Source organism: Tursiops truncatus, chromosome 3 (assembly GCF_011762595.2).
Source record: "Tursiops truncatus isolate mTurTru1 chromosome 3, mTurTru1.mat.Y, whole genome shotgun sequence".
Lineage (NCBI taxonomy): Eukaryota > Metazoa > Chordata > Mammalia > Artiodactyla > Delphinidae > Tursiops > Tursiops truncatus.
In genome coordinates, this window is record NC_047036.1 from 97,991,766 (window position 1) to 98,014,361 (window position 22,596).

Genomic DNA, 22,596 nt, shown 5'->3' on the forward strand with positions numbered 1-22,596 from the left:
TTTCTAGTATAACTCACATATGTATATAGTATATGAAATTTAAAGGACCTTTCTGGGAAGGATCATGAATCAGGATTATTTTACAGAAAAATCTTTTTTTTTCCCTTCCTAGTATTATATTTAATGTTTGATAGAAGAATATATCTGAAAAATGACTGTTCTTTTTTTTTTTTTTAATCCCAATGTTACTTTCTTGTCTGCTGGTACACTCACTGAAATTTTCATTATACTTTTCTCAATCAGAGGATAACATGATTGTTATGTCATTAGCGGTAGCATTTTCTGTATTCTTTTTTTTTGATATATGAGGTAAATTTAGTCTACGAACAGCAGTCACCTATCAATGAAAATTAGGAAAAGGAAAAAGGATCTTAAAAACTCTTCTCTGAGGTCAGAATTCCATTTTATTGCCTTAAAAGTATTAGACTAATATAAAGAAAAAGCTAATGATGAATTATATAGTTACAAATGAAAAGATAACCCTAGTATTTGAAGTACAGTTAGAAAAAAAACTTACACTTTCTGTAGAATCACGACTTTCCGAGCACCCATTTCATCATTTTCATTTTACAGATGATGGAACTAAATCCCAGAAAAGCTGAGTAAGTGGCCCAAGCTTTCTCAGTGTTTGAGCCAAGAGTTAACTCAGGTGGTCTGTCTTTGAGTGCAGTACCGCCAGCCTGTACCGAGGTTACTTCAGTTAAATAGCCTCCCATCTAGGCAGCAGCCTAAATGGGGTGGTAAGAGGAGGGTTGGTAGGCAAGAAACCTACCTAGTGTCACCAGGAATGGAAGAGAGCCCTGGTCATCTCACATTCTGTAGTTTAGTTATAGTTTTTGTCTGAGTTTAGAAGGAGGCCCATATATCTAAGGTTTGTTAGAAAGGTCCCAGAGCTTTTGGAACCTTATGGCATATGTGGATACTCTGTGAATCTCCTTTATTAACCTTTTAGACCCCAGAATAGCAGCTTCTGAATTCTGTCCGTAGTCACTGGTCATAACGGTGGTTTTCTCTGGAAGAATTTTTAGTAATGTTTTCTGAGCAGTTACCTGTACAGAGACCTGGGGGGTAATCTTGACATTGTTGCATCCTGGAGGAGGGGTGATGGTGGGGAGAGAAGGAAAATTAGTTGTCCCTCCACCAGATGGAAATTGCACATCTGTGGACAAGGATCCGACTTTACAGAGTTGTAAAATCACTCAAAGACTTTGCAAGCTTAGAGCCTCTTTGGAATCATAACGTGGGGAGAGTATGTTGGAAACACCCAGTTATCTTTGGTCTATTCAGAGTCTTCCACGATTTTTTCCTGCAATAGCCTGACATCACGCAGTCAGTTCATGAATGCCAGTGAAGGTTCTGCAGCAGGCTTGCTGGATGATATAGGAATGATTGTCTAAAGCATTGTAGCTTTTCTTAGTCACGTCTGTAACAAAAGCTTTTTTTTTTTTTTTTTTTTTTGAAAATAGCTTACATTTATTTGGATTTCACCAGGGGAATATTAGCTCTTTAGGATATTTGAAAGATGATGCTTTTATGATCTTTATGTAATAGGTTTACCAAAGCACTCTGTCTTATTTAAATTCCAGTGATCCTAAAGAGAAAATTCAATTTGTTCATCCTTATTTATCCTGAAGTTGATTGACTTGAATCATTAATGATTTAAATTTTTTTTCAGTACAAATGAAATATAGTTCAACTATATAGGAAAAATCTGGAAGTTTGTCCTGTAGGTCACTATTTAAATAGCACTGTAAAATAACTGGCTAGATATTTCACATATGCAAATTGCTCTTCCCACTCTATAGTGGGACTGATTTTTTTTAAATTAATTTTTATTGGAGTATAGTTGATTTACAATGTTGTGTTAGTTCCTGCTGTATAGCAAAGTGAATCAGTTATACGTATACATATATCCACTGATTTTTAGATTCTTTTCCCATATAGGTCATTATAGAGTATTGAGTAGAGTTCCCTGTGCTATATAGTAGGTTCTTATTAGTTATCTATTTTATATATAGTAGTATGTATATGTCAATCCCAGTCTCCCAATTTATCCCTCCCTGTCTCCCTCCCCACTTGGTAACCATAAGTTTGTTTTCTACATCTATAACTCTCTTTCTGTTATGTAAATAAGTTCATTTGTACCATTTTTTTAGATTCCACATATAAGTGATATCATAGATATTTGTCTTTCTCCTTCTGACTTAACTTCACTCAGTATGACAGTCTCTAGGTCCATCCATGTCACTGCAAATGGCATTATTTCATTCTTTTTTTATGGCTGAGTAATATTCACCACATCTTTATCCATTCATCTGTTGATGGAAAAAGCATTATTATTGTTATTTATTCCTTTTTTTAGAATCAATTGGCAGTGTAATTGAAGCGCTAAATAAAATAGATTCAGATGGAGGAGTTTCGGCAAATCATACCAGTAGTGTGACATCAACAGCTACATCAGGATTTGTAAGTGGAAGAGAAAGGCTAACGCTTTGCCTTCTCTGGAGACTTTTTTCTTTTCTTTCCTTTTCTTTTATGCAAAAAATACTTTTCCAAGCTATTAATTTATTGTTAAATAGGAAAGGTGAGTGACCATAAAACTTTATAGAACATGTACTGAATGTTTATAAAATTTGAATGAACATAAGGCTAAAATATTAAATGTAACTTTTACTTTCTCTTCAGTGTAATAAACAAGTGTCTTTTTTGTTTTTTGGAGCATTTTTGAAAATCGTCCTTCAGTCACTTTCTAACTCATTAGAAAAGGATATTTAACTTAGTGCCTCTTTTGAGTCATTTCTTTTAAGGAAAAGCATTGATAGATTATATTTTGGAAATATTTCAACATGGCTGCAAAGTAAAAAGTCTCCCATTGTGTCAGAAATTCTAGTAGAGCTGTGGTTATAGCTCTTGTGAAGTTTGCTGATTACCTATCTCCAGTACTTCTTTTTTTAAAAAAAAATTATAGTGCATAAATAATAAGAAATAAGTCATTTGACACATTCAGTTATGGTGTTTTGTGACTCAGGGGAGACATAGTGATGAAATAAACAATCTAATTGTAACCCTGAGAATATGATCAGTTTATAAATGTGATTTTACTTTAGAGTAGGGGTTGGCAAACTTTTTTGGTAAAGGGCCAGATGGTAAATATTTTAGGCTTTATGGACCACGTACTGTTTCTGACACATAATCTTCTTTTTCTTTTTTTAGACCACTCTTAAAAAAATGTAAAAACCATTTTTAATTCTCAGCTGTTGTTTGCTGACTCTTGCTTTAGAATGAAAGTGATCAAAAATTGGACATGATTCTTTTATAACCTAACATATGCTTCACAAATTAGCTAGGCATGTCATCACTAAATAGAAAAATACAATATCCAGTTAGATAAAGGACAGTCCTAGGTAGGAGCTTACGGTAAAATCTAATTATAACCAAAACCATTATGAAGGAGTCTGATTTACAAGCATTAAGCAGTGTTTTGCTCATCTGTTTATACTGACTTTTATAAAATAGATCTCATAGAGCCATTCATTATCCCTGTTTATAATAATTTTTTTATTTTTTGTAATTTTGAGTAGCTAACAGTCACTGTATTAATAGGCTTTTCCATCATCAGAGACAGGAAAGTTGAAAATGAGATATACTATGTGTTAACAAGAAGTGGGCAAGAAAAAAGTACTTATTTGTAAATGAAGTCTTTTTCCATACAATTGATTTTATTAAAAAAATATAGTGAAACAATTATGATACCCTATCAGATTCACTAAAATGACATTCTATTCACAAAGCTAAGTATGTAGCAGTTAATAGTTTTGAAAAGTCAGAAATTTAAAGATTTGACAAGAATATCAGTGAAAAAATAATTTTCTACAATTGTTCCATAGGCTGGAGCTATTGGCCATAAATTTCCTCCATTTTCTTCTTCTTATACGGAACTGGACACTATTATGTATGCCCTTGGAGTGGGAGCATCAATCAAGGAGCCGAAAGATTTGAGGTTTATTTATGAAGGGAGTTCTGATTTCTCCTGTTTGCCTACCTTTGGAGTTATTCTAGCTCAGAAATCTATAATGGGTGGAGGATTAGCAGAGATTCCTGGGCTTTCAGTCAACTTGGCAAAGGTATGCATAATAAGAAACCTTTATTTTGCTCTTCTTCTCTTCCTTTAAATATGATTGGTAAATGTCACATACTGTGTGTGTGTGTGTGTGTGTGTGTGTGTGTGTGTGTGTGTGTGTGTGTGTGGTGTCTTAATACAATAGTTTATAGTGGTTGATTCAAGAATAAAGATTTAGCATGTCTTTTAATTTTTCTTAAAGAGAAAAAAAGGGTAGAGAGTTCGTTGAAAAGGCAAGCAAAAAGAAGGCAACAGTAATTATGTACAGTCCGTAACCCTGGCATAATGTTATTAATTCTCTCTCTGCCATTACATGCTATTTGACCAAGGGTTAATAACTTCTCTAAGCTTCAGTTTCCTTATCTATAAAATGGGTATGATAATCCTTACCTGACGATAGTGATGAAGGAGCAAGAGAGAAGAATATTTGAAACAGAGAGAACAGGTAGGTGTAAAGGGCCCCGAGGCAGGTGCATACTTACCTTGCTTTTGGTTGATACAGCTATAGAATGAGCAAGGGGGCAGCGGTAGGAGAAGAGGGCCTTGTAGTCATCATAAGAATTTCAACTCATACTCTGATTAACATGGGAGGCCATTTGTAGTGCTTTGAACTGAGGAGTGGTATGATCTGGCTGTGTTCACTCACAGGCTCAGTTTTGCTCCTCTGTGGAGAATAGATTTATGGGAGCCAAGCATGGAAGCAGGGAAACCAGTTTGGAGTTTATTATGGTAATTCCAGCACTAGTCTGGATATGCATGGAAAGAAAGAGGAGTCAAGGATGAAGGTTTTTGGTCAGGTTAACTGGGATGATATATATGCATATATACCCGTATATTCATAATTATGTACAATGTATTTAATATGTATAGTAGTTACATATGACATATTACTATGTATAATAAAATAGATATATACAATCACTTTAAGGTGGGGATGATCAGGAGTTGGTTTTGGACAGATCTGAGATGCCTGTTATACATTCAAGTGGAGATATAAAGTGGGCAGTTAAATGTGTGAGTTTAGAGTTTGCGGGGGAGGCCCTACTGGGATTTGTAGCATTTAAGTGAGATTTAAAGACATGAGACTGGGTGAAATCACCAATGTGTGAGAATGTAAGTAGAGAAAAAAAGCCTGAGTTTGGTGAGAGTTTGAAGAGATGAGAAAGAGTTAGCAAGAGAGACTGGGAAGGAGTGGCCAGTGAGGTATGAGGCGTATCAGGAGAATGTGGTATTTGAGAAGCAAAGTGAATAAATTGTTCCAAGAAGGAGCAAACAATTGTGAGAAGCCTTTGGGTTTATTTTATTTCTTGAAGTAAGGGTCAGGCCATGAGTCCAGTTGATAACTGTTGAATCGTAGACTTTTGAACTGATTTCTGTGATTTTGACTGATTGGAGAACCCATTTACTGGAGGATCGATTAGCTCATTGCTGCTCTGAATCTATGAGAATCTACGGTTATTTTATTAAAGTATTCGATGAAGTAGGGAAGGACGCAAGAAATAGATGCCAGGCAGTTTGTTGTTTTAGTCACTCTCCCATGGTATTTGTTGCATACAGTTCTTCTGTTTGGGTAATGTCAGTACAAACAATTAAAGTAAATGTTTCAGGATTCTTCCTCAGAGTTGGAAGGAGTTGGAAATCATGAATAGTGTTCAAAATCTGTCCCTAGGAATGATAGCCGTCTTGGGATTTGAATCCCAGTCTTCCTAACCTTGAGCTTCCAGGTCGTATGATAGTGAGGCAGTCCTTCATTTGTCCTCCCATCACTACCCTCCCTTCTGGGTTCTGAGGAAGACTGGGAATTAAACTGTCCCATAGCAGTTGAGTGTGGTCATTCGGATATATGGGTCAGGTTTTGTTTTTACTGTCCTATAGTATTCCTACATATATTTTTATATTCTTGCTTTGATACATTGAGGTTAAGTGGCTATGAAGTTGCACAGAGTCTTTAGTATTTACTCTTACACTAAGAAAATGTTGACATTGCTTTTACTTGAATGTGGTTGTAAGATTTATATTAATGTTTTGGTTGTGTCATTTGTATGTGGCAGGTGTGACCTGAAATTACTTTTCTAGTACTGACCTATTTGTTCATTTTTATTCAGTAGATATTTACTGGATACCTGCTATGTTCCAGGCACAGTGATGAACACTGGAAATATGCCTAGTTCAGTGTCTCCATTAGCAAATAATCCACAGTTATCAGTCAACAAAAATTTATGAATGTCAAGAAAGAACACAAATATATCTCTTCTATTCTAGAGAGCTGACAGTCTTTAGATTGGGGTACTGATTATTTCTGAATCATATAACTAAGAAGTGGGAGCCAAATTGAGACAGATAATTTGGGGGAAGTAGTCACATGAACGTGTGGACAGTGAAATGCCACTTGTGATTAGCGGTATCCACAGAAGAAGCTGTGGAAGAAGAAAGTCTACTAATAAAATTTTGCTTACCCTAATGCAGGTTCTTCATGGGGAACAGTACCTGGAGTTATATAAACCACTTCCCAGAGCAGGTGAGTTCTTGATCGTTTTATTTTCTGACTAACCTTCCAAACTGTGTCAATGTGTTAAACTGGCATAGAGCAACCTAAATAAACTAAGTTATTTATGTGCATGTCAGGCGTTAGAGTAGATTGATGTTAACTAGTACCTATTTTGGTTCCCTTAAACTTTGTCCTATTTGAATAGTCTTATTTAAGAAATAACTTCAAAATACTAAACATCTGGTCAGCAATTGAAAGGAGCATTTTCTGTCTGTGTCCTAAACTTAGTGATTGTGTATAATCAGTTATGATTCCCATGAATATGATTCTTCATTCTTTTCTCAGGTATTTGTGTTGGTACTGATTTTCATAAAGCAAACAATGTTTAAAGATACAATGTCTTGTAATTAACTTTTTTCTATTTTCTTTTAGAGTAAGTAAAACCAAGGCTGTCTTAATAATCAATTTATTTTTCTCAATAATATCTTACTTGTTCAGTAAATCTTCTCATTATTTTTTCACTTTACTTCGATATATTTATGTTGCTACTCTGATGTCAGAATATTAATTATATACTGACCATGTAAGGTGGTAAAATAAAAAAAAGTCTTTTTCATTTCACATTATATAATGGTAGAGGTCAGCAAATAGCTAGAATTGTACTTTAATTTTTTTTGAGATTTTAATTAAAAAAAATTCGTATTGCTTAATGCTGAATAGTTCTGTTTCAGTGTTAGTGTTACTTGTTTCTGGTTGTTTTTGTAGTTCTTCCCTGTTTTTTTCTTCTTCTTTTAGTTTTTTCCTTTGTGGTTTCACGCTTTTCTTTTGCTTATGTTCCTTTCTCTTTTGTTTTTGGGTATCTGTTGTAGATTTTTGATTTGTGGTTACCATGGGGCTCATAGATGTTGATCTATGACTCTATTTATTTGTTTTAAACCAGGTAGTCCCTTAAGTTCAAACACATTTTAAAAGCTCTATATTTTTTTACTCGCTTCCCCCATCTGTGTTTTTGATGTCATATTTACATCTTCGTGTTTATCCCTTTACTGATTATTGTAGTTATACTTGATTTCACAATTTTTTGTTTTTTAATCTTTGTACTAGCTTATTTAAGTGGTTGAGCCTCAGCCTTCCCTATATATTTGCCTTTACTAATGGGATTTTTCCTTTTCTATAGATACTTAATTCTTGTTATAGCTTTTTCTTTTCCAGTTAGAGAAGACCCTTTAACATTTGTTTTAGGGTTGGTTTAGTATTGATGCTTATCCAAGAAGTTCTTTATCTCCCCTTCAGTTCTGAAGGATAATCTTGCTGGATAGAGTATCCTAAGTTGTAGGGTTTTCCCTTTCAGCACTTTAAATATACCATGCCACTCCCTTCTGGCCTGCAAAGTTTCTGCAGAACAATCAGCTGATAGCCTTATGGGCATTCCCTTGTATATGCTCTTTGTTTTTCTTTTGCTGCCTCTAGAATTCTCTCTTTCAGTTTTGCCATTTTTATTATGCTATGTCTTGGTGCGGGTCTGTTTGGATTCATCTTGTTTGGGACCCTCTGTGTTTCCTGTACCTGGATATCTGTTTTCTTCTTCAGACTTGGGAAATTTTCAGCCATAATTTCATTAAATATATTTTGACCCCCTTTTCCCTTTCTTCTCCTTCTGGGACCCCTATAATGGAATGTTGGTTTGCATGATGTTACCCCAAAGATCCCTTAAAATGTTCTCATCTTTTTTCTTTTTGCTGTTCTGATTGGGTGATTTCCATTTTCTATATTCCAGATCACTTATGTGTTCTTCTGTATCACCTAGTGTGCTGTTAATTCCTTTTAGTGTGTTTTTCTTTTCAATTGTTGTATTCTTCAGTTCTGATTGGTTCTTTTTAGAATCTTCTAGTTCCTTGTTAAAACTCTCACTGTATTCAGCTATTCTTTCCCCTAATTCAGTTAGCATTCTTATTACTAATGCTTTGAATTCTTTATCTGGTAAATTGTTTATTTCTATTTCATTAGTTGTTTTTTTCAGGAGTTTTCTCTTGCTCTTTCAGTGGAAACAGATTCCTCTGTCTTTTCATTTTGCTTATCTATTGAAATTTGGTGAAATAGTTACCTATGGTGGTCTTGAAGGGGTGTTCTTTTGTGGGCGTGTCCCTGTACAGTCTGCGTGTTCCCAGTGGCATTGATGGGAGAGCTGGATTTGATGTGAGCACAATTTATGTCTTTTCTCAAGGTGTGCTGGCAGCTGTCATCTTGGTAGGGGGTGGGGCTGGAGATGGAGGAGTAGGGCCAAGCTAGATGTTAGGTAGAGCTTCCCCTCTGCTTAGTGGCTGTTACCCCACTATTTGGTGCAGGGGCAGGTCCCAAGTTGCTGGAGCAGAAGCCCTGAGGGTCGGGTCTGAGCTGGCTAAGTTTCCTTTAAGTGTATGCTTCCCCCCCTCCCAGCGCTGGCACCCTTACCCTAGAGGGGAGCAGTGGTGGAGCGAGAGGGGCTGGGGTGGGTAGTCAGTGAGGGTCGGAGCATGGATTTTGTTTGGCATGGCCACCATCAGAGATCTGGAGCCCCAGTGCAGTCACCAGTAATGGCTGCCCCCTCGCCACTCAGTTGCCACTTAGGGTTTGAACCTTCTCAGGGTCTCATGGCTGAGCCTTTTCCTCAATCACGGCAGCCCAGAGAGTGAAGCTGCAACACGAGGCAAATGGTGCTGGCGTGTTCTCTCAGCTCAGGCTGGGGACCAGGGCAGTTGTAGGCAACCAGTCAGCTACCCAAGTGGTTTCAGTCTGCCCTCTCTGCCCTGCCTCGGGAGCACATAAGTGTTCACATGCTCCCGGAGTCCAGGCTTCCCACAGCCCTCCTGTTAATCCCACTGGCCCTCCAGCCAGCCAAGGGGACTCGTTTTCCCTCTGTTGGACACCAGGGCTGGGGTACCCAATATGTGGCTTGAAGTGCTCACTCCCCAGGAAAGGTCTCTTCATGTGTAATCTCCTTTTTCCTCTGAGTCCCCTCTCAGGGGCACAGGTCCTGACCCGCTCGCTTTTCTTCCCTTTCTACCCAGTTACCTGTGGGTCTTTCTTACAGTCTTGGTTGTACAGGTCTTTCTGGTAGTCTCCACTTAATTTTCAGGGAGAATTTTTCCACGTGTAGATGTATTTTTGATGTGTTTGTCAGGGGGGAGGTGAGTTCCGTGTTCTCCTGCTCCACCATCTCAGTTTGAGTCTTCCGTTTAGTGTTACAGCCTAAGTTTTCACGCAGCCCTTTTTTATCTGAGGCAGTGTGCAGTGTGTGGTCAGGTGAAGAAGTTTGGCTTTTATTTTAAAGACAGTAGATAACCACTGAAGGACTGAAAGGAGAGAATTATATGATCAAACGTGGATTTTAGAAAGCATCAACTCTGGCTCATGTTTGTAATGCTTGGATTCTAAGGGAATGAGATAGAGAGAAGGAGATTTTGTAAGAGACTGTTGTAATAATCTAGGTTAGAGACCGTGGTTGATTGAATAGGATTGTGGGCATGAGGATGGATATAAGTGGAGAAATTATAGCGATATGTAGGGAGTGGGCTTGGTGTTTCATTGGATGTGGAGTTGATCATCCTAAGAGATCATCAGCAATTTGACAATTATTTATTGATTACTTCCTAACTTCTAGGCTTTCTGCTAGGGTTGTGAATAAATGGAGAATGGAAGCAAATCTGGACTCCGCCCTCATGGAGCATATAACCTAGTTGGTGGGGAGGGCAGCCAATAATCAAAAAGCCACACAAATAAATGTACACTTGCAACTATATGTGCTAAACATTACAGATGAAACATATATGATACCATTAGAACTTAAAATAGAAGGATTTGGCATAATCAGGTTGGTAATCAGGTTGACTTTGGGAAAAAATAACTTCAGACATAATAGGAGAGCAGGTTTTAAAGTTGGTCAGAGTGGACATGCAGGTACCTCGTTAGAAGTCTGTTGTGGTAGTTCAAATGAAATGATGGTAGCTTAGGCTAAGGTGGTGGTGGAGAGATGGAGAGAAGTGGGAGAAGCAGAGAGAGATTTAGGAGGTGAAAGTGACAGCAATCTAGTTATCCTTAGCGTTTCTTTTACCATCTTTCACACCCAGGCAGGTACCAAATTCTTTGATTCTGTCCCTTCAATACATTTAGAATCCTATTTCTGTCCACCTCACTTCGACCACTGTCATCTCTCACTTTCTAAGTGTTCTCTCTGCCTCCATTCTTGCTCCCTTCAGGTCTGCTCTTCTCACTGTAGCCAGAATATTATTTCCAAAATGCAAGTGTATTTGTCACTTCTCTATTAAAAACCCCAGATGGCTGTTCATAGACTTCAGGATGAAATCAGAAACTTATCATATAATCTAGCTTCTCCCAGTCTCTGCATACTCAAGTCTTGCCACATACTTAGACACTATTTTATGAGGCACGGGTCATGCTGAAGTTTCTGGCTTGGCAGTTGGGTGGATAGTACCATTCATTCGTATAGGGAACAAAAGAGAAAAACAGCTTGGAGAAAAAGATTATGAGTTCACTCCCAAACAATTGTTAATCCATCAAGATTTAACATTACCAGTTAAATAATGGAACAGTCCCTAAAAGAACAGAGTAGTTAGAAAGAAACACTGTCTAATTGAAGCCCGTAGAGTAGAGATTTGAGAAGGAATGGGGTAGATGGTGTTGGCTGTATGCTTAACAAGTGTTCATTGAATGATTGAAAATTGTTACTTTTTACAACCTAATTTATCAGAATTATTGATGTTTCAAATTTGGTGATTCAGGTATTCTGATTGCTTTTAATGTTTATGATTCAACATTATATTGAAAATTATTCTAAATCATGATTTTTTAGTTTTGCTGAACTTACAGTGGAAGTTATGTTAATTTCTCTCATGTCCTCATATAACTTACGGTCTTTAAAACAGTCTCCTTATTTATTTATTTACTATTTATTTATTATTTTACTTCCCATTTTAGGAAAAGTAAAATGTGAAGCAGTTGTTGCTGATGTCCTGGATAAAGGATCCGGTTTAATAATTCTTATGGATGGTAACTCATTTCTAGTTCTTATAATAATATTGTTAGATTCATAGACTTTGTATGTAATACAATACTTTATCACAGAAGTTGATGAATAAGTTTCTATTTATCTTCCAATTGTGAGAAAGCAAGATTAGTGTTCTAAAAATTCACAAGCTTTTTTAGAAAATAAGGGAGGAGGGGGTGGTCCAGAGAGTGGGACATTTCAGGGGATTTGTAACAACATAACCAAAGCACAGAGGTGAGAAATGTGGCTGGTATAGCAAGCATAGAGGAGAATTATGCTTCCTAGATTATGTTTTTGGCAGGAATGAATACATAGACTGCCCTCAGTTGATAATTAGGCTATGTTGTAGATACTCTTTTCTATGTTAGCTCTTTGGAACTTGGAACATATTTGACCCCTGAATCATTCTTATAAATTGTAGTTAGGTTCTTAACCTTGCACATTCAAACCTGTTGAACTTATAATGTGGTTTAAACACCATAGCCACATTTTATTTGCAGTGGAAAAAAAGATTATAGTAGTTTAATGAATGTTGAAATACTAGTATTTAAACATAAGCTAAAGATACATTGCTTAGAATTTATTTGTTTTAAAGTTTAAGAACAATAGAAATAGATAAGCATTATAAAAATTTTGGAAATAGAAGTGGAAAGTTTAATATTGTCTGGTATTTGGAATATAGGCTTTATCATTTTTGTTCTAAATATACAGGAGGTTATACTGAATATGTTGTTTTGGAACTTGCCTTGTTTTTACTTAATAATATATTGAGAACATTTTTAATGCTCTTAAATATTTTTCTACTACATTGTTTTTGTTAACTCATAGTTTACAAAGTAAACTATGTATTTCATCATAGACACGTAGAACATGTGTCTGTTCTCTCTCTTTCCCTCTTCCTCCTTATCCCTCTTCTTTCTTTTTTAAGATTTTTGTATTTTCTAACCATTTCAAATATTGGCTAACATTTGGCTGCAACTCACCCAGTTTTCTTTTAGTCTTCTCACCATTCTACCAAATGTCTACCACAAAAAAGTTCTGCAGTAACCTTAGCTTTAATTTTTACTCTTCTTTCTTGATCTACTCCATTTATTTAGCTATAGCTTAGTAATGGATAATAATGTATTAGAATTTGTAGATAAAATATAGATGGAATTAGATATCCAATTTTCTGTGTAATAAGGATAAAAGTCTTATTTTAAATACAAATCACCATGACTTCCATTATTTTTTGTTATAATTATAGTTTTCCTTATTATACAATTCAAAATCATATTCCTAGTTTTATAGTGCTGGTGATTTAGGTGATGCTCAAACTGTCACCAGGAAAGTAGTCAGTAGAAAGAGGGACAGCTGTCTTTCATTCATTACTTGCTCACTTATTCACTAACTTGCTCAATCACATCGTTTGTTCATTGATTTACTAATTAATTTAATACCTATTTATTAGGTGCCTTTTCTGTCCCAGTTACTGTTCTAATTGCTGGGAATATGATGGTGAGCAAAAAAGCCATGATCCTGCCCTCCTGAAGCTTATACCTTCATTCTCACTTATTTCTTCTTTTACATTCCAGGCTCTATTGAGGACTTCAGCAGAATGTTTGAAAATTTGGGAGTGTGGTTATCTGTATTTTATTTTAATTTTTAAATTTTATTGAATTTTAGTGGATTTACAATGTTGTGTTAAATTCTGCTGTACAGCAAAGTGATTTAGTTATACATATATACATTCTTTTTCATATTCTTTTCCATTATGGCTTATCACAGGATATTGAATATAGTTCCATGTGCAATACAGTAGGACCTTGTTGTTTATCCATCCTATATATAATAGTTTCCATCTGCTAATCCGAAACTCCCAATCCATCCCTCCACCACCTTCCTTTCCCCTAGGCAACCACAAGTCTGTTCTCTATATCTCTGAGTCTATTCCTGTTTTGTAGATATGTTCATTTGTGTCATATTTTAGATTCCACATATAAGTGATATATGGTATTTTTCTCTTTCTGACTTCTCTTGGTATGATAATCTCTAGGTGCATCCGTGTTGCTGCAAATGGCATTATTTCAGTCTTTTTTATGGCTGAGTAATATTCCTGTGTGTGTGTGTGTGTGTGTGTGTGTGTGTGTGTATCACATCTTCTTTATCCATCTGTTGATGGACTTTTAGGTTGTTTCCATGTCTTGGCTATTGTAAATAGTGTTGCTATGAACATAGGGGTGCATGCATATTTTTGAATTATAGTTTTGTCTGGATATATGCCTAGGAGCGGGATTGCTGGATCATATGGCAATTCTATTTTTAGTTTTTTGAGGAACCTCCATAGTGGCTGTACCGATTTACATTCCTACCAACAGTGTAGGAGAGTTCCCTTTTCTCCACACCCTCTCCAGCATTTGTTATTTGTAGACTTTTTAATGTTGGTCATTCTGACCAGTATGAGGTGGTACCTCATTGTAGTTTTGATTTGCATTCCTCTAATAATTAGCGATGATGAGCATCTTTTCATGTGCGTTAGTCTGCATTTTATAGTGGAATTGTTTGAAAGGTTTGAGAAGGAGAGAATTGAAATACGAAAGGCAGTTGGGGAACTTTAAGAAGAGGTGAGATGAACTGCTGTTTCATAGTCAAGAAAGGATTTGTCAAGATCCTCTTCTCTCTGTCTTCCAGAGACTGGTAGTGAGTGATTAAAATGAGTGCTCTGTATCCCAAACCTGGGTGTCTTTAAATTGCAAAGCCTTTTAGTAATTGGATTTTGTTTCTGAAACTTTTCAAAGGATTGTTGATCATATATTGGGTAACTAGTTATGTCTTTTGGTAATAACCTCTTTTCTTTTTTTCTTTCATTTACTTTTCAGTCTACTCTTATTCTGGGGAGGAACTTATATGTTATAATCAGTTCTCCATCTTTGTTGTTGGCTCTGGAGGCTTTGGTGGAAAACGGATGTCAGACAAAGCTAAGGTAGGCTATGACTTCATAAGCGAGATACATGTGTCGTTAAGGATCCTTATCTGTATTTTGAACTTACCATATGTGTAATTTCATAGAGTAGGGCTTCAGTAGTCCACACTTCTTTGAATCAGAATGTGTTCCTTGGATTTGAAATGCTGTTTATATTTGTATATTTTAATATATAACATATGGTATATATAGAAAAGTCTGGCTGACGTAAGTGTAATGTAGCTGAGGTAACTATGGGAATATCTTTGCTTTCTTATGCAAACTTTGCCTGCATCCAAAACTCTTTAGAAAAACCTAACACATACAAGTGATCCTTGTATAAATGCAAATCATCATTCATTAAATGACTTGAGCATTTCTCTTGTATAAAACAATTCTAGTTACTCTTTAGTTCTCAAATTCTATCCAAAAACATATTTTTTTTCCTAAAAATATTTTGTAAATTGGATTTTACATCAATTTAACCTAGCTTTTACCTCTGCCCTCAGTTCCCAGAATAGGGCCGCACTGTCTTCCTAGGAGGACCAGCCCACTCATTTTTCCTATTACCTCCACACCAGCTCCCCAGCCCCAGCTTGTGTTGCAGAAGCTCAATTCCAGGTAAAAGTGGCTGAGAGTTACGGGGCTGTCTTCCTTCACCCCGCCCCTACTTGTAGGGTGGAGACTGTGTTCCACCGTGGCAGGCTGAGAACACGAGGGCCCTGATAACTCTTGCCCAGCCTGCTCATAGGGTTGTGGTCCCCTGCTACTAGAGGCAAGCTGAGAAGACCAGAAGCTCCTCCCTTGCCTAGGACTCTTCTTGTAAAGTGAGGATGTCACTTGGAGAGAAGTGGGCCACGATGCTTGCCCTCATGTCCGTTGCAGTGGTGCAGAGGTTTGGCCTGGGGGGCAAGGCAGGCTGTAATAATATAGAGAGCTCTGAAGCTCTTCCCATGGAAACTGACTCATTTTGGTACCAAGTATTTGGAAGCTCAAAAGTAAGGATGGTTTCAAAAACAGTGTTACTTTAGTGATAATCAAGAGGAGGCTGGTAGCTCCATGAAAGCAGTAAACTAAACTAGTCCAACTAGAAATTTGCTAGAGAGAACCATGGGAAGACAGCTAAGAAGAGTCATCATGGGATCATAACAAACCTCAAAGACTGGCCTCAAAGACTACACCTCCAAAAAGGCCTGACTTTAATTGGATCAGATTGTGGAACAATTTATGCCCCAGGGCACTGTTGAAAATAATAGAACAGTCATCTGTCAATTTGTGAAGCTGAACAGCTGGACAGACAGTTTAACAGAGAGATCAGGGAGAGATCTGCTAAAACCACTGTCATCCATCCCAGGCTGACTGTGATTGCCCAAGGCTGTACCCTCTGAGGAGCAACATCAGAGTCTGCACACTGTGGGGGAAATGTACTTAAGTAGTCTAGCCAAGTCACTAAACAAATAAACAAGTTAACAATAACAACAAGCCCTGGAAGGGGAAAGGGGTCTCAGTATCCAGAGTTGCTGCAATATGTTATCTAAAGTATCCAGTTATCAACAAAAATTAAAAGATCTGAAAGAAATAAAAGAGTATGACCCATATATACGAAAAAACAAAACAAAACAGGCAACAGAGATTGCTTTTGAGAAGACTTAATAGGAAAAGATTTCAAAGCATTTATTGTAAATATAGTCAAAGAACTAAAGGAAACCATGCTTAAAGAAGTAAAGTGTGTGAAGAAGTAAAGTATGATGACAATGTCTCATCAAATAGAGAAAAATTGGGGAATTCCCCAGTGGTCCAGTGGTTAGCACTCCGCACTTCCACTGCAGGGGGCACGGGTTCAGTCCCTGGTCGGGGAACTAAGATCCTGCAAGATGCGTGTTGTGGCTCAGAAAAAAAAAAAAGAGAGAAAGAAATCAATAAATAGAAATTATATAAAAAAAGAACCAAATAGAAGTAGTTCTGGAACTGAAAGTACAATAACTGAAATGAAGAATTTACTAGAGGGTCTCAACAGTAGATTTGAAGTGGCAGAATTAAAATCAAAAAGCTTGAAGATCGATCAATCTATTTCTGTCTGAAGAACAGAAAGAAAAAAGGTGAAGAAAAAGAATGAAGAGGCTCAGAGAAATGTGAAATACCATTAAGTACACCAGCTTTTATGTAATGGGCATACCAGAAAGAGAGGAGAGAGAAAGAAGCAGAAAATATAATTGAAGGAACAATGGCATTGATGAAAAACGTTGATCTACACATCCAAGAAGCTCAACTGCTCCAATTAGGATATAAATGCAAAAAGGAAAATCTAAATAGACATTTCTCCAAAGAAGACATATAGATGGCCAAAAAGCACATGAAAACATGCTCAACATCACTAATTATTAGAGAAATGCAAATCAAAACTATGAGTATCACCTCACACTGGTTAGAATGGCCATCATCAAAAAATCTACAAACAATGAATGCTGGAGAGGGTGTGGAGAAAAGGGAACCCTTTTGCACTGTTGGTGGGAATGTAAATTGATACAGCCACTACGAAGAACAGTATGGAGGTTCCTTAAGAAACTAAAAATAGAGTTAGCATATGATCCAGCAATCCCACTACTGGGCATACATCTGGAGAAAACCATGCACCCCAATGTTCATAGCAGCACTGTTTACAATAGCCAGGACATGGAGGCAACCTAAATGTCCATCAGCAGAGGAATGGGGGCTTCCCTGGTGGTGCAGTGGTTAAGAATCCGCCTGCCAATTCAGGGGACACAGGTTCAAGTCCTGGTCCGGGAAGATCCCACATGCCGTGAAGCAACTAAGCCCATGCAGCACAACTACTGAGTCTGTGCTCTAGCACCCACGAGCCACAACTACTGAGCCTGCAGGCCACAACTACTGAAGCCTGCATGCCTAGAGCCTGTGCTCCGCAACAAGAAAAGACACCGCAATGAGAAGCCTGCACACTGCAATGAAGAGTAGCCCCCGCTCACTGCAACTAGAGAAAGCCTGCACACAGCAACAAAGATCCAACACAGCCAAAAAAAAAAAAATAAATAAATTTATTAAAAAAAAAGATTTATGCACTTAAAAAAGAAAAGAGGAATGGATAAAGAAGATGTGGTACATATATACAATGGAATATTACTCAGCCATAAAGAAGAATGAAATAATGCCATTTGCAGGAACATGGATGGACCTAGAGACTGCCATACTGAGTGAAGTAAGTCAGATAAAGACAAATATCATATGATATCACTTACATGCAGAATCTGAAAAAAAAACGATACAAATGAACTTCTTTACAAAACAGAAATAGAGCCACAGATGTAGAAAACAAACTTATAGTTACCAGGGGGGAAATGGTGGGGGAGTGATAATTTGGGAGATTGGAATTGACATATACATACTACTATATATAAAACAGATAACTAATAAGGACTTAACTATATAGCACAGGGAACTCTACTCAATACTCTGTAAGGACCTGTATGGGAAAAGAATCTAAAAAAGGGTGGAGATATATGTGTGTATATGTGTATATGTATATGTGTGTGTGTATATATATATATATATATATATATATATATATGTATATATATAAAAAACTGATTCACTTTGCTGTACACCTGAAATTAACACAACATTGTAAATCAGCTATACTGCAATAAAAATTAAAAAGAAAATAAATGCAAAGAGATCCACAATCTTGGTAAAGTGCATTTAAAGATTAAATCAATATAGATGTGAATTGTTTGTCTAATTCTTACAGTTACTGTCATCTTTTGCATTGGGAAAAGAGTCTTTACCTTTTTCTCCTTTGTGGCCTAGAGAATGGATCTGCTTATATAATTCCTTTCATTAAACAAGGTCATTTCAGGGAAATCTTAATGTAGATGAAGCTAGCAGTTATGAAATTTTAAATGTCATTATGTGCTGAAAATAAAATATTAAAATAAACTTTTTATCCAGTTTGCAGATTTTGTTACAGTCAGCCCTCCAAATCTGTGGGTTCTGTATCCACAGGTTTGGCATCTGCAGATTGAATCAACTGTGGATCAAAAATATTCAGAAAAAAAAATTCCAGAAAGTTCCCAAACTATTTACACAGCATTTACATTGTATTAGGTATTATAAGTAATCTATGCACATCCTCCCAAGTATATGGGAGGATGTGCATAGATTATATGCAAATACTACACCGCTTTTATATAAGGGATTTGAGCATCTGCAGATCTTGGTATCCATGAAGGGGTCCTGGAACCAATCACCCTTGGAAACTGAGGGATGACTGTATATTGAAACATGGTTGTTTATCAAATATCAGTTTGGGTAAAGAGAATAACAATTATTTTGTTATTATTTAACGTGTAATGTTTTTTGATCTCAGGTAGCTGTAGCCATACCTAATAGACCTCCTGATGCTGTACTTACAGATACCACCTCACTTAATCAGGTAAGAATTTTTTTTTTAACATCTTTATTGGAGTATAATTGCTTTACAATGGTGTGTTAGTTTCTGCTTTACAACAAAATGAATCAGTTATATATATACGTATGTTCCCATATCTCTTCCCTCTTGCATCTCCCTCCCTCCCACCCTCCCTATCCCACCCCTCCAGGCGGTCACAAAGCACCGAGCCGATCTCCCTGTGCTATGCGGCTGCTTCCCACTAGCTATCTACCTTACGTTTGGTAGTGTATATATGTCCATGCCTCTCTCTCACTTTGTCACAGCTTACCCTTCCCCCTCCCCATATCCTCAAGTCCATTCTCTAGTAGGTCTGTGTCTTTATTACTGTCTTACCCCTACGTTCTTCATGACATTTTTTTTTCTTAAATTCCATATATATGTGTTAGCATACGGTATTTGTCTCTCTCTTTCTCACTTACTTCACTCTATATGACAGACTCTAGGTCCATCCACCTCATTACAAATAGCTCAATTTCATTTCTTTTTATGGCTAATATTCCATTGTATATATGTGCCACATCTTCTTTATCCATTCATCCGATGATGGGCACTTAGGTTGTTTCCATCTCCGGGCTATTGTAAATAGAGCTGCAATGAACATTTTGGTACATGACTCTTTTTGAATTATGGTTTTCTCAGGGTATATGCCCAGTAGTGGGATTGCTGGGTCATATGGTAGTTCTATTTGTAGTTTTTTAAGGAACCTCCATACTGTTCTCCACAGTGGCTGTATCAATTTACATTCCCACCAGCAGTGCAAGAGGGTTCCCTTTTCTCCACACCCTCTCCAGCATTTATTGTTTCTAGATTTTTTGATGATGGCCATTCTGACAGGTGTGAGATGATATCTCATTGTAGTTTTGATTTGCATTTCTCTTTGGATTTGCATTTCTCCTTGGATTTATCCTGTATGGGACTCTCTGTGCTTCCTGGACTTGATTTACTATTTCCTTTCCCATATTAGGGAAGTTTTCGACTATAATCTCTTCAAATATTTTCTCAGTCCCTTTCTTTTTCTCTTCTTCTTCTGGAACCCCTATAATTCGAATGTTGGTGTGTTTAATGTTGTCCCAGAGGTCTCTGAGACTGTCCTCAGTTCTTTTCATTCTTTTTTCTTTATTCTGCTCTGCAGTAGTTATTTCCACTATTTTATCTTCCAGGTCACTTATCCATTCTTCTGCCTCAGTTATTCTGCTATTGATCCCATCTAGAGTATTTTTCATTTAATTTATTGTGTTGTACGTCGTTGTTTGTTTCATCTTTAGTTCTTCTAGGTCCTTGTTAAATGTTTCTTGCATTTTGTCTATTCTATTTCCAAGATTTTGGATCATCTTTACTATCATTATTTTGAATTATTTTTCAGGTAGACTGCCTATTTCTTCTTCATTTGTTAGGTCTGGTGGGTTTTATTCTTGCTCCTTCATCTGCTGTGTGATTTTCTGTCTTCTCATTTTGCTTATCTTACTGTGTTTGGGGTCTCCTTTTTGCAGGCTGCATGTTCGTAGTTCCCGTTGTTTTTGGTGTCTGTCCCCAGTGGCTAAGGTTGGTTCAGTGGGTTGTGTAGGCTTCCTGGTGGAGGGGACTAGTGCCTGTGTTCTGGTGGATGAGGCTGGATCTTGTCTTTCTGGTGGGCAGGTCCACGTCTGGTGGTGTGTTTTGGGGTGTCTGTGGACTTATTATGATTTTAGGCAGCCTCTCTGCTAATGGGTGGGGTTGTGTTCCTGTCTTGCTAGTTGTTTGGCATAGGATGCCCAGCACTGTAGCTTGCTGGTCGTTGAGTGAAGCTGGGTGCTGGCATTGAGGTGGAGATCTCTGGTAGATTTTCACCATTTGATATTATGTGGAGCTGGGAGGTCTCTTGTGGACCAGTGTCCTGAAGTTGGCTCTCCCACCTCAGAGGTACAGCACTGACTCCTGGCTGCAGCACCAAGAGCCTTTCATCCACACGGCTCAGAATAAAAGGGAGAAAAAGTAGAAAGAAAGAAAGAAAGAAGGGAGGGAGGGAGGGAGGGAGGAAGGAAGGAAGGAGGGAAGGAAGGAAAAAAGAAAGAAAGAAGATAAAGTAAATAAAATAAAGTAAGATAAAATATAATAAAGTTATTAAAATAAAAATATAATTATTAAGAGAAAAAACAAACAAAAAAAATGGACGGATAGAACCCTAGGACAAATGGTGGAAGCAAAGCTATACAGACAAAATCTCACACAGAAGCATACACAGATATGCTCACAAAAAGAGGAAAAGGGGAAAAAAATCATAAATCTTGCTCTCAAAGTCCACCTTCTCAATTTGGATGATTCGTTGTCTAAAGGAGATAAGGAAGGAAAGAAAGAACGAAGATAAAGTAAAATAAAAGCAAGTTATTAAAATAAAAAGTAATTATTAAGAAAAACAAACAAAAAACGGACGGATAGAACCCTTGGACAAATGGTGGAAGCAAAGCTATAAAGACAAAATCTCACACGGAAGCATACACATACACACTCACAAAAAGAGGAAAAGGGGAAGAAAATCATAAATCTTGCTCTCAAAGTCCACCTCCTCAATTTGGGATGATTGGTTGTCTATTCATGTATTCCACAGATGCAGGGTACATCAAGTTGATTGTGGAGCTTTAATCTGCTGCTTCTGAGGCTGCTGGGAGAGATTTCCCTTTCTCTTCTTTGTTCTCACAGCTCACTGGGGCTCAGCTTTGGATTTGGCCCCGCCTCTGCATGTAGGTCGCCGGAGGGCGTCTGTTCTTCGCTCAGACAGGACAGGGTTAAAGGAGCCGCTGATTCGGGGGCTCTGGCTCACTCAGGCCGGGGGGAGGGAGGGGCACGGATGCGTGGCGAGCCTGCGGCGGCAGAGGCCGGCATGACGTTGTACCAGCCTGAGGCGCGCCGTGCGTTCTCCCGCGGAAGTTGTCCCTGGATCACGGGACCCTGGCACTGGCGGGCTGCACAGGCTCCCCGGAAGTGGGGTGTGGATGGCACACAGGCTTCTTGGTGGCGGTAGCAGCAGCCTTAGCGTCTCATGCCCGTCTCTGGGGTCCGCGCTTTTAGCCGCGGCTCGCGCCCATCTCTGGAGCTCCTTTAAGCAGCGTTCTTAATCCCCTCTCCTCAAGCGCCAGGAAACAAAGAGGGAAGAAAAAGTCTCTTGCCTCTTCGGCAGGTCCAGACTTTTCCCGGACTCCCTCCCGGCCAGCCGTGGTGCACTAATCCCCTGCAGTCTGTGTTCACGCCACCAACCCCAGTCCTTTCCCGGCGCTCCGACCGAAGCCCGAGCCTCAGCTCCCAGCCCCGCTCGCCCCAGCGAGTGAGCAGACAAGCCTCTCGGGCTGGTGAGTGCCAGTCGGCCCTGATCCTCTGTGAGGGAATCTCTTCGCTTTGCCCCCCGCACCCCTGTTGCTGTGCTCTCCTCCGCGGCTCCGAAGCTTCCCTCTCCACCATCCACAGTCTGCCCGCGAAGGAGCTTCCTAGTGTGTGGAAACATTTCCTCCTTCACAGCTCCCTCCCACTGGTGAGGTCCCGTCCCTATTCTTTTGCCTCTGTTTAT

General features: G+C 38.1%; 1 protein-coding gene across 5 annotated transcripts in view; it reads left to right on the top strand.

Annotated features, from left to right (window-relative positions):
* Positions 1-22,596, top strand: part of HSD17B4 (hydroxysteroid 17-beta dehydrogenase 4) — a 91,535-nt gene that overhangs the window by 33,805 nt on the left and 35,134 nt on the right. For all 5 annotated transcript variants that reach the window (XR_012330831.1, XR_004525855.2, XR_004525854.2 and 2 more), the window contains exons 12-17: positions 2,363-2,466; positions 3,888-4,124; positions 6,587-6,638; positions 11,583-11,654; positions 14,511-14,614; positions 18,975-19,040. Coding sequence is in view for 2 of the 5 variants with exons in the window: in XM_033853105.2 (XP_033708996.1) it covers positions 2,363-2,466; positions 3,888-4,124; positions 6,587-6,638; positions 11,583-11,654; positions 14,511-14,614; positions 18,975-19,040 (635 nt within the window). In the remaining 3 variants the exon portion in view is untranslated. The remainder of the gene's footprint in view (positions 1-2,362; positions 2,467-3,887; positions 4,125-6,586; positions 6,639-11,582; positions 11,655-14,510; positions 14,615-18,974; positions 19,041-22,596) is intronic.